Source organism: Mesoplodon bidens (genome assembly GCF_964165515.1).
Source record: "Mesoplodon bidens genome assembly, chromosome: 3".
Taxonomy (NCBI): Eukaryota; Metazoa; Chordata; class Mammalia; order Artiodactyla; family Ziphiidae; genus Mesoplodon; species Mesoplodon bidens.
The window spans coordinates 175,851,879-175,862,740 of NC_138178.1; the positions used below are offsets into that span (position 1 = coordinate 175,851,879).

At 47.1% G+C, this 10,862-nt stretch overlaps 1 protein-coding gene across 8 annotated transcripts in view; it reads left to right on the plus strand.

Moving 5' to 3' along the window:
• The window catches only part of PPP2R5C (protein phosphatase 2 regulatory subunit B'gamma), a 133,806-nt gene extending 123,724 nt beyond the window's left edge, over window positions 1-10,082 (plus strand). The window contains exons 15-17 of one of the 8 annotated variants that reach the window (XM_081230331.1): window positions 1,577-1,718; window positions 4,807-4,892; window positions 7,407-10,076. In XM_081230331.1, the coding sequence (XP_081086457.1) occupies window positions 1,577-1,718; window positions 4,807-4,892; window positions 7,407-7,538 (360 nt within the window). In that variant the 3' untranslated portion in view covers window positions 7,539-10,076. Of the gene's footprint in view, window positions 1-1,576; window positions 1,719-4,806; window positions 4,893-7,405 lie in introns of those variants that run through there. The other 7 variants (XM_081230337.1, XM_081230332.1, XM_081230333.1 and 4 more) reach the window with 7 other exon arrangements.
• Window positions 10,083-10,862: the final 780 nt, after the last annotated feature.

The window sequence follows — 10,862 nt, forward strand, 5'->3', positions numbered from 1 at the left end:
TCACAGTGTCATCCAGAGCCAGTGGCTTCGGCAGGCTTGTGCTCAGGAAACTCTTCTGGACGCTCGGGGGCTCCTGGGGAAACGTGTGGAGATGCCGCTGCTGGACGGGGCTGACAGGGGTGGCAGGCACAGGGCGCCGCGGGGGCCTGGGTGCCCATCGGGTGGAGGAAACGGAGCCAAGGGTGTGGCTCCCGCGAGGGAGCGGCGCGTTTACCAGGGTGGTGGAGAGGCTGGGCCAGGCGGCCACGGGGGCCGGTGGGGGTGTGGGGGGTCGCGGGCAAGGGTCAGTGAGACCCTCGGGGCGTGAGGAGGGGCACAGACTGTCTTCTCAGCAGTGACAGAGAAGCTGGGGGCAGCCGGCGCCACAGGCAGGGAGGGGCAGCTTCAGGGACGACTGTGGCCCCCGCGTGGCCACAGAGCGGTCACCCACGGCCTGGTGCCCGGCGTCCCGTCAGAGAGGCGAGGCCCAGAGCCGCGGGGGTGAGCCGAGGGGTCGGGGGGAGGAGGGGCTGCTAAGAGCTGAGCGGCCCTCCTGGTCTCCCGCCTGGTGGGAGGGAGGTGGTGAGCCAGGCGGGGCGTAGGGGTGGGTGCTGGGTCCCCAGCCCAGGCAGAGGGGCTCACTGTGGCCAGGAGGGCATGAGCTGGGCACAGGGCCTGGGGGAAGGGGTGCGAGGCTGCGGCTCGGAACCCCAGCTCCCCCTTCACTGGCCTGGGGCCCCGCGGTTAGTGTAGGTACCTCAGCGTTCCCGTCAGCCAAGTGGGATCATAGCAGACACTTTACAGGCTGTGCTTGGAATAGCGCCCAGCTCGCTGCAGACGCACAGAGAGTGGCCGCCAAATGCTGAGGACAGTCAGGGCTTTCCGTGTGCCTTAGCCCACCCATGCCGTCACAGCCACCTCCGAAGTGATCTCACCCCCACGTCCCACTCACGGAAACAAAGTCAGAAACCCGTCCTGCTCACAGCAGAGCCTGACTTGGCCCAGAACCCAAAGAGAGTGGAGTCCCGGGATGCCCCGTGGGGAACAGCAGCGGCAGCCAAGGGGACCCCACTGACACATGGGCGTACCAGGCCTCCCTCCCGCAGGCCCGGCCCTGAGGTTGCAGAGTGAGGTGCCAGCTGTGGGACCCATTGGGGTTGTGTCGTCTGGGAGGAGAGCAGAGAGGCTGTGAGTAAAAGGGTGTGATCAGCGATGGGGTTCAGGCGAGTCTGGAAAATGCCGAGAAGATGAGGACCAGGAGCGAGGGGGCAGGTAGAGGAGGGCAAGGCTGTGTGCAGAGGTTGGGGGCTGGAGGCGGAGGTTTCCGCGGGAAGAGTTCCCGTGACCAGATCCAGGCTCACAGGGAGTCAGCGGGCCGAGGCTCCAGGGCAGGATGTTGCCCAGCAAGGGGCTGGGACAGTCTGGAATGAGGCGACGCCCCGGCCCAGGCGCTGCAGGTGTAGGCCGTGCAGGGAGCACTCCCCTGCACGCGGGCTCCCTTCAGGAGGGGCCGCGGTGGGTGGCTTGGGCCAGGAGCCCTGGAGCCGAGCCCTGAGCGCTGACCTGACCGAGAGTGACTCCGCGCTTTGCATTGCAGTACGCAGTGTGTAGTCAAGCGAGCACCATGAGCCTTCCGGTGGCAGTGGAGACAGATGGGCCTTTATTTGAAGATGTGCAGATGCTGAGAAAGACAGTGAACGAAGAGGCTCGCCAGGTAAAAGTGCACAGAGCTAAGCTAGGTGCGCTCCTTAGAGACTTGCTTAAGACGTGCCTGTGATTTTAGTGATGGGATAGACAGCAGTGCCTCCGGTGTAAGCTAAAGAGAAAAATTACATGGTGGTAATCTTACAGGAAGCATTTCATCCATATATCTTAGATCAAACTAGTAGAAACAGTTTTTTTTTGTTTGTTTTTTTTTTGCGGTACGCGGGCCTCTCACTGTTGCGGCCTCTCCCGTTGCGGAGCACAGGCTCCGGACACGCAGCCTCAGCGGCCATGGCTCACGGGCCCAGCCGCTCCACAGCATGTGGGATCTTCCCGGACCGGGGCACGAACCCGTGTCCCCTGCATCGGCAGGCGGACTCTCAACCACTGTGCCCCCAGGAAAGCCCGAGAAACAGTTTTTAAGGATTAAGTATGTGCCTGAAATGTGTTTCTTCATTTACCTTAACAGTAATAATCCCAATTCTTAACTGCAGTCAAATGTTAACGAGAGCAAAGACTCAGAGGTTTGCGGTGATGTCTTCCCTCTCTGCTCCCTCTGCCCCCCTTGCGACTTCTCCTGTGGCCCAGAGGCACCCCTCTTACTTCTCCACAGTTACTGCCGGCCCCCGGGCCCCAGGACATCAGGCAGAGCCCTTATCCTGTCAACAGCAGGGTCACGCTGCCTCACAGGCCTGTGCCAGGGTCAGGGCTCTGTCAGGACCCTCATGCAATACCCACACTCAAGTGGTTTTGTTTCCACTTTGTGGAGATGCATATTTAGATCACCACCGATCCAAAGAAAGGCCCCTGTCACTAAATGGGGAACCTTTACGATTTAGGCTTTAGAGAGGGTAGTGGGTGGAGTCGCCACGTATAAGGAGCCTTGCAGTTGCTGTAGGTCTCTGATTGTACCTCCTGTTCTCAATCCTTGCAGTTGATAAAGTGCTCACTGGATTTGGGGATATGGCCCTTTCTGACTCTGAAACTTTAATCCCCTTTGAGCTAAGAATTCCTAAAGACATCCAGCACTACAATTCTGAAAAGTAACAAGTTAGGCTAAAATTATACTGCATACCGAATGCAGATGGTTTCTAGATCATGGTGTCATTCTGAGCTCAGAGAGGGTTTTTTTTTAACCTACTTGTTTTTAACTCAAGTAAATTGTATTCCCCACCTGATCAGACAGGATCAGGCATTACCAAGAGCACAGGCTCTAGACCATGCAGACTGCACTGCCCAACACGGCAGCCCTGAGGCACACGTGACATGTGGCCGTCTGCACTGAGCTGTGCCGCAGCCCAAAACACGCACGGGAACTCCCAGGCTTAGTGTGAGGAAAGGACCTAGAAACATCTCCTTCATAATTTTCTGTTACTGATAACATGTTGAAATGATAGTATTTTGGATATACTGGGCTAAATTTTAAAAATATTAGTAAAATAAATTTCATCAGTTGCTTTTCACTTTTTCAATGTGGCTACTAGAAAATCTGGAATTACATATGTGGCTGGCATCGTTTTCTGACCAGGCAGCGCTGGGCCAGATGCCTTTTTCTTGGTGCTTCCAGAGTAAAGCACCTGCACTGGCCCATCCCTGCCTCTTCCTGCCCGGCTAGTTCTTGGCCTTAGGTTAAGATAAAAGCAGGTGGACGCAAACACTAAACATACAGTGCAAGAACATCAGTAACTCGTTTTTTTACTTAATCCAGTTGGATTCCATAATTTCCTTGCAATATTCTTAGCAATGAACAGATTGAATAAAAAACATGAAAATCCTTATCTTTTTCTCTCTCTCTGGGGTGTTAATTTTCCTACTTCTTAATTTTTTTTTGAACTTGGAAAGGAATTTGAGGCCACCTCTTTGATTACCATTTTGATTTTTTGGCTTCAGGTGGGCTAAAAGCTGTGAACACTGGCCTCGTTACTGCAGGCAGTCAGAGGAAATCAAAATCAGGGTCCCTCCTACCAGCAAGCCTGCCCGTGGGTTTGTGACCACATGTTAGTCTTTAGGTCACTCAGGCCATACAGCATAGAAAAGGAAACTGATGTCTTACAAGCCAGTCTTTAACGTTAAATATTTTTAGGGTTGGAGGATTTTTCTTTTTGGTAGGTACATCCTTTGACTTGATAATTAAAGCTAGGAAAAGAATAAACTATGCCCAAAATGTAATGAACGTATTACATAATTACATAATCTATGGACCTATGGTTTCTGATTTAGGGCCTGCTCTGTAGGAGATGAAGAACGCAAATTAAAATAACATTCTCACCTTGAGTAAGACTGCCTTTGAAAGTCACCTCTAGTATCTCCTTGGTGGCCGATCTTCCAGGGGCCCTTGGAGGAGGGCGTGTCTCCTTCCTTGCAAGAGTTATGAAGGAAGCAGCCTCTGTAGTCATCTACTCATTAGTTCTGAGACAGCATGTGTAGACAGGACATTGCTTGGAGAACTCTTTTAGTTTGCTGGTTTGTTTTCATGACTTTTGAAATTAGACTGTATGACTGAGTTTTCTGTGTAATTGACATTCTTACAAAAATTATCCCCCTACCCATAACCTTTAGATTTCTACAGATCACATTCCTGGGACTCCATGCTGTTAAGACGCCAGTTCTCCCCCAAAATTAACACAATCCAGTCAGAATCCCAACAGGCACTTTTCTTTTTTTAAAAGACATTGACCAGTTAATTCTGAAATTCATATGGAAATACAAAGGACCTAGAATAGCCGAAATAACTCTGAAAAAAGAATAAAGTTGGAAGAGTAACATGACCCAATTTCAAGACTTACTGTAGATTTCTATGGATCAATTGAATTTCCCCCAAATATCAAAATAATCCCGCATTTCTTTGAAATGATTCGAATGTGGGCTCAGGATGCATGTGAGGTAAATGACAGTGTTGCCGGTTCTCTGGGAGAGGAGACCCTAATGCTAATGGAATGTACTTGGTTGGAATTTTGTGGAGGAATTCAATTATATATTTACCTGTCGGAGCCATGATTTGGGTTTCTTTTGAGAAAATTGTGTAACCCTATGTAGAACCTCCAAAATAAACTAGTAAAGTTCATGTGAATGACATTTATATCAGAGACATTTAAAATGTTTTACAATTCTCATTTTTAACAGTCGGTCGGGAGGAAAGCAGTGTCAACCATGCAGTTAAGGAAGGTGTAGAAAGACGGAAGGTGGGAAGTGAAGGTATTCCTTACTCAGTACGTAGAAGTGTATTTAAGGCTTTTATATTTAGGAAAAGCACTGACAATGTTATGTATGTGAAGTATTTTCCCTGTCATTCCAGCTTGTGATGGTGAAGACAAAGAAATCTGGTCCCTCAAGAGATTTTTGATGAGTTCTGTCCTAAATTCAGTAGTAAAATGTGCACTCTTCTGTATGACCCACCCGATGTTGTTTTCCCATTTACTGTATAGATTTAGCCTTTCAGCGCTGCCATTTTGCCGCAGACAGAGGCCGTTTCTTTCTGGCTTGCGCCTCCGTAGGGGCGTCTGGGGCAGCGTGTCCGTCTGTCTTGTCTGCCCACCGTCAACAGCATGCTCAGCCCACACATCCCTCCACCAGTGTCACTCGTCTAGGGGAACCGTCTGCATGATGTCCCACTCTCCTGCCTCCCCTTTTTCTGATTTCTTTCCTGCCTTGTCGCTTGTGAAATTGCTCTCTGCTTTACACACTGGTTTTAAATGGCTATGCAGAAAGGCTCAGATGGGTCCATCACACTCTCTGTCCTTCCAGAAGCTTCCGGGGTCATGTTTGCCTTCTCAATTTGCATTTATTGGTTCCAGGCATTTTCTATCAAAATGTTTCTTCTCTTTGGAATGCCTGTTGCGGCATTTATTAAATATTTCAAGTGTCTGAAAGGCTTGATTTTGTTTTGCTTCGCTTTGCTTTGTTTTACAGCTCCACCTGGAATGGACATAAAATTCAGGGTAGAATTTCCCTCTGAGTTTTGCATGGGTCAAAGGCAAACACGCTCCACAGATGAGACCACTCTTACAAGGACTGTGACCGTGACAGGCAGCCCCTCGGGGACAGAGGGGCCTCCACAGTCTCCTGACACGCGGGGTTGTCCTGAAGGCATCTTACACTAGTTCCCAGGAGAAAAAAATCAGAATTCCTGTCTTTGCCGTAAATGAACATTAATATTCAAATAACGGTTCTAGAGATAATCCTAAAATGATTTCACGGAAAATTCCTTACAAACCTTGATATTATTGAGGTTGTCAGAGATAAATTTGCAAAGAACCCTAAGAAATATTAGCTCTGCAAAAGTGTGCACTTTTCATATATGGCGTCTGCAAGGCCTTGGCTGTTTCATTAACGCAAAGAGAATTACACTTTGCGTGTCGTACCACCGATGTTGGCAAGCTGGGTGCTGTGAGGAGTGATTAGGGATACGTTCTTTCTGTTGTCAAGTGATTGACTTAATACAGGTTTCTTCTGGTAGGTGTTTGACCACCACCACAAACGAAACTTCTTCTCTTTAAATATAATCTCCCCTTTGCTGGAGACACTAAACAAAAAGGAAGACGTGGTTCTGGTTAAAGTTCCTCATGCACTGGCAGCCTCCTGGTACATACGTTGTGTCTAGGTGATTTAGGTGGCTTGTTTTGTTTCAAAGATACTGCTATTGATGCAATGGCCCTACTCCAAAACCAAATAACTTGTTTAACTATTATGCGTGGAAATGGACACTTTCGGTGTATAAACGCCCCATATCAGGCCCCCCCCCCCTTTCTTTGCAGACACAGATCTCTAAATCCCATGCAAAAAGGGATTCATGTAGGGTTTTTTTGTTTTGGGGTGTTTGTTTTCATTTTGTTTTGTTGAGTAAAACCAAAATGTCCTAACTTTAGGAAAAAAATGGAATGGAGATGGGAGTCTTATATCTTACCCTTATTAGGAAATTTTATACAAATAATTAAATACAGTTTTTCTGAATTCTAGAGGGCTTTTCCCCCTACATGACCCATTTAATACCTCTCATTTTAAGTATCTTTTTTCAAATTTGATAGAAGTTTTAGACCTGTTATTTATTGGCTTCGAGCCCAGTTTAAATGTTATTCATTCTTGCTTTTTATTTACCTCCAAGGGAAATTTCAACTTCCTGAAATGCTTCTGGAAGGGACATAGCCATAAAATGACTTCGGTAACATTTTATGAAATAGGAAGATCTTACCAACTATGGGATTTACTAAAACTGGTGAATTTGCAAAATAGCGGTACTCGATGCTCCGTAAAAAACTACGCCTTTTATTTTTTTTTTTTTTTATTTTTTTTTTTTTTTTTGCGGTACGTGGGCCTCTCACTGTTGTGGCCTCTCCCGTTGTGGAGCACAGGCTCCGGATGCTCAGGCTCACCGGCCATGGCTCACGGGCCTAGCTGCTCCACGGCATGTGGGATCTTCCCAGACCGGGGCATGAACCCGTGTCCCCTGCATTGGCAGGCAGACTCTCAACCACTGCGCCACTGGGGAAGCCCAAAAAAACTACGCCTTTTAGAAGACCCCAATGCCAGTATTATGCACGCCATCCTTGGGTTACTTTTAATAAATGAGGCGTTCTTGGTTAATGAGGGAGATAAGAGACATCCTGCCCTTTGTGTGCTCCAAATCCCCAGGGAGGCGCTGAGTGTGGGCACCGCTGGCTCAGTGCAGAGCGAGCACACTTCCGGGTCGCTGGGTCTGTAGCCAACGCCGTGCGTTTTTATTCCAGGCACAGAAGGACCTGAAGAAGGACCGGCCCCTGGTGCGCCGCAAGTCCGAGCTGCCCCAGGACCTGCACACGAAGAGCGCCCTGGAGGCCCACGGCCGTGCTGAGGAGCTGGTCCCCCAGGACGGGCGCTAGCCCCGACGCTGTGTGGGCACCAGTCCTGCTCCGATCTGTAGAAAATACACGCTGTGTGCCATACAAATCAGTTACACTTAAGTCAAAGCTTTCTCCAACCCCGTTCGTTCTGTAGGCAATAACATCCTTCCGCCTCAGCTCGAGACTAGGAGTTCAAACAATGGTGACCACCCAGGGCCACATGCCACCCATGGTGTCCCCTGCACGGTCCCAAGTAAGCCGGTTTTCCAAAATCAGAGCTAAGGAAAGCACCCTAGTCGTCATCTTCACGTTCTCCCCAAATGGAATTTGCGATCATTTAAGATAGGTGGTCCAGTGATAATATCAATGTTTTTCAAGTCAAAGGAGCACTTTAAAAAAGTATTACCTATTTTTTAAGGCTTTACAACCCTTGAGATTGTTCCCACGTGATTGTTAACGCCAGCAGTTTCCTTCTGGGGTTTTTTGGTTTGTTTTTGCTTTTTAACCTCATTGAAGTGGTTCTTTGCTGTCATCGCTCCAACACAGCTCAACTGGGAAAGTGACACGGCAGTCCCCGGCCGCTGTCTTTTCCTGAGGGGCCGCTTGACTTTGACCAATACCGTGCGTACCACGTCCTGCTGCTGCTGTGCATCGCTAAAGCCATGTTTCCAAGTCTGCGGTCCAGGACCAGGATCCGGAGTGAGCTCGTAGTGGAGAAATTGGTTTTAAAAAGAGCTTTCTCTTGACTGGAATTGGAATTTTAAAGGGATGTGTTCGTGTCTTACTCTTTGCAGAATGATTTCTCTCTACTTACACGTTGTTGCCCTGGAACAAGGCTCTTCAATTAATAAAATTATAGTCTCTGAGAATTCCACATTTTGTAGAAAATTAGGACGAGATCATTTTGAGTGAGGCCAGCTCTCGGCCTGATGCAGGCCACCGCTGCCTTTGGGCAAAAGTAGCAGAAACAGCACCGTGGGCAGGCACCCCCCTCCCCACAGTGTGGCCCTGAGGGCTTCGGGGAGGCGGCAGCAGCGATGGCTTCCAAGGAGTCTCTTTCTGTTGAAAAGAGCGCATGTAACAGATGCCTCATAAGGAAAATACAGCGTCTTGAGTTTTCATCGGCCTTCAATGCTGCTAAATATTTCAGACTTCCTTGCATGTATTAAGCTTTTTGTTTTTGATGGAACAGCACGAGGAGAAAAATCTTTAAACTTAATGCTTTGTTCTTTATTTCTCTCCGGGTGGCCAGTATTTTGACTTACTTACCCTGCTTGAAAGCTATTTGAGATGCGTACTGCTGCTCTAAACCAGTGATTCTAGTTTCTTCTGTCTCTGGCATAAGATTCTATAACTTGATGTTAAATGTCTTGATGCATCAAAGGTGAAACGTGGCTTCTTTCAGAATCTGTTTTTTAGTTGAGGTCTTGGGAATCCACTCAGACGTTGTGAGAAGCAGACGTGGTTCCCTGTGCAGCTGTGGTACCTGCTGCCCGTTGGTTTCACTTAAATCCTTTGATGATGTTTATTTCCTTGTTTCCTGTAGGAAAATCTTTTGGAGGGAGGGGATTTCTTGTGTTCAAAGCAAGTACTAAATTAGGAGGCTGCCCCAGCTGAAAGGGGAGAAGCCCGCTTTGTGAGGAGGAACATTTCCTGAGAAACTTGACAAGTATCCATCCACTTTACCATGATGAAATTTATCATTTAAAAAAAGTTTAGATGCCTTCTCCTTTTGAGGGAAAAAGGGTGCTTTTTATTGTATAAAGCAGTGTCTTACGTATTTTGATAAACCATTGTTTGAACTTCCGTCTTTAGCTGATAGATTCTCAGATATACTTGATTTGGATGTTCTCAGTTATGTTTGCGACAGAGGTTTCTGGGAAGCCTCTCCTCTTGCCCTAGGGAAAAAGCAAAATATCAGTGTTTGGGTGATGTGGAAAGCTCAACGTATAAGAACATCTTTTTGTCTAGGTTTTACTTCTGCTCTTTATTGAAGACAAACATTCACCAAAAAGGGAGGAAAAAAAAAGTTTTGAGAGAAACTAATTTTCTTTGACAAGAGTATTATTTAATATTTTGGCCTATGAAAGTTTTCCTAGTTAGTACTCAGATTCCCTGTGCTAATTGTTCAACTGACATATTATTACATAGATACACTGTTTATTCTGTACCAAATTGATTTCAGAAGTACTACATTGAAAATAAACTGGTGACTGTTTTTCTTCATAAAGTTCTGCGTTTGGCATCTTCACTCTTTCTGAAATGTATCTGTACATCAGAAATGTCACTATTCCGAGTGTCTTTTTAGTGCAGCTTTAGTATGGCTTCCTTTTAATATTGTACATACATTGTACCTTTGTTTTATGGTAATGAGTAATAAAAATGTAGACTTCATATTTTGTACAAAATGTCCTATGTACAGAATAAAAAAAGTTCATAGAAACAGCAAAAATAGGTAAGTGGCACAATTATTTTTCTTCAGAAAATATCTGTAACTTTATGCTTTAGTGAAATGTTAAGTACCTACATATTTTTTAACATTTTGTAATTCAAAACTTTTTGTTTTGACAAATTGTTTATGAAGAGAAACTTCATACACTTGCCATTTAATATGCTCTTTTATCTAATTTAAAAAAAAACTCTAAAAATGGTGTATTATATGGACTAAATAAAGAACATGTGAATTTTACTGCTCATCATGACACTAAATTTAGCCATGGTGTTGGGCAAGCCGGTTCTGATCTCTGTCCGGCGACAGTTAGGGGCAGGGCAGCCCCACCAGGGATACCGGCTGGAGTCCCTCGCTCAACACTGGCTGGGCGCCCACGCTGCCGTCCATCACAGCCATGTCTTTGCTGAGCCTTCTGTAAGGTCATTTTTCTACTTTTCTAATGGGAAAAAGTAGAGATGACCTTTTAACGACCACCTCTTGTTTTGTGAGTAGGCAAATGTGAATCAGAGCACAGTTTATAGAAATGGAATTATTTGAGCCCTAACCATGATGTTTAAAATTATTCTTGAAGACACACTGAAGTCTTGAGAACAGAGTCGTGTGGCTAAGAATATGAGTTTGGGATCCTAGCTGATCCACCCCCTTCTTACTGGGGGCCTCGCTGTCCTCACCAGTGCTGTTACCGAAAGGTCGCTGCAGGCAGGCCCAGGATCAAGTTGCTCCGTCCCGTCCCTGCAATGACCTGGGCCTCCCAGCAGGTGGGCTGTGACCCAAGCCCCTCAGTTCCTTTATCTGCCAAACGGTCCCTGTGACTCCCCTCACCCCAGGACAGAAGTGCAGGAGTCGCCCTTGGAGCTGGGGTGTCTAGGAAGGGGAGGTGTCTAGGTAACAACCATTCGTCTCGGTTATCC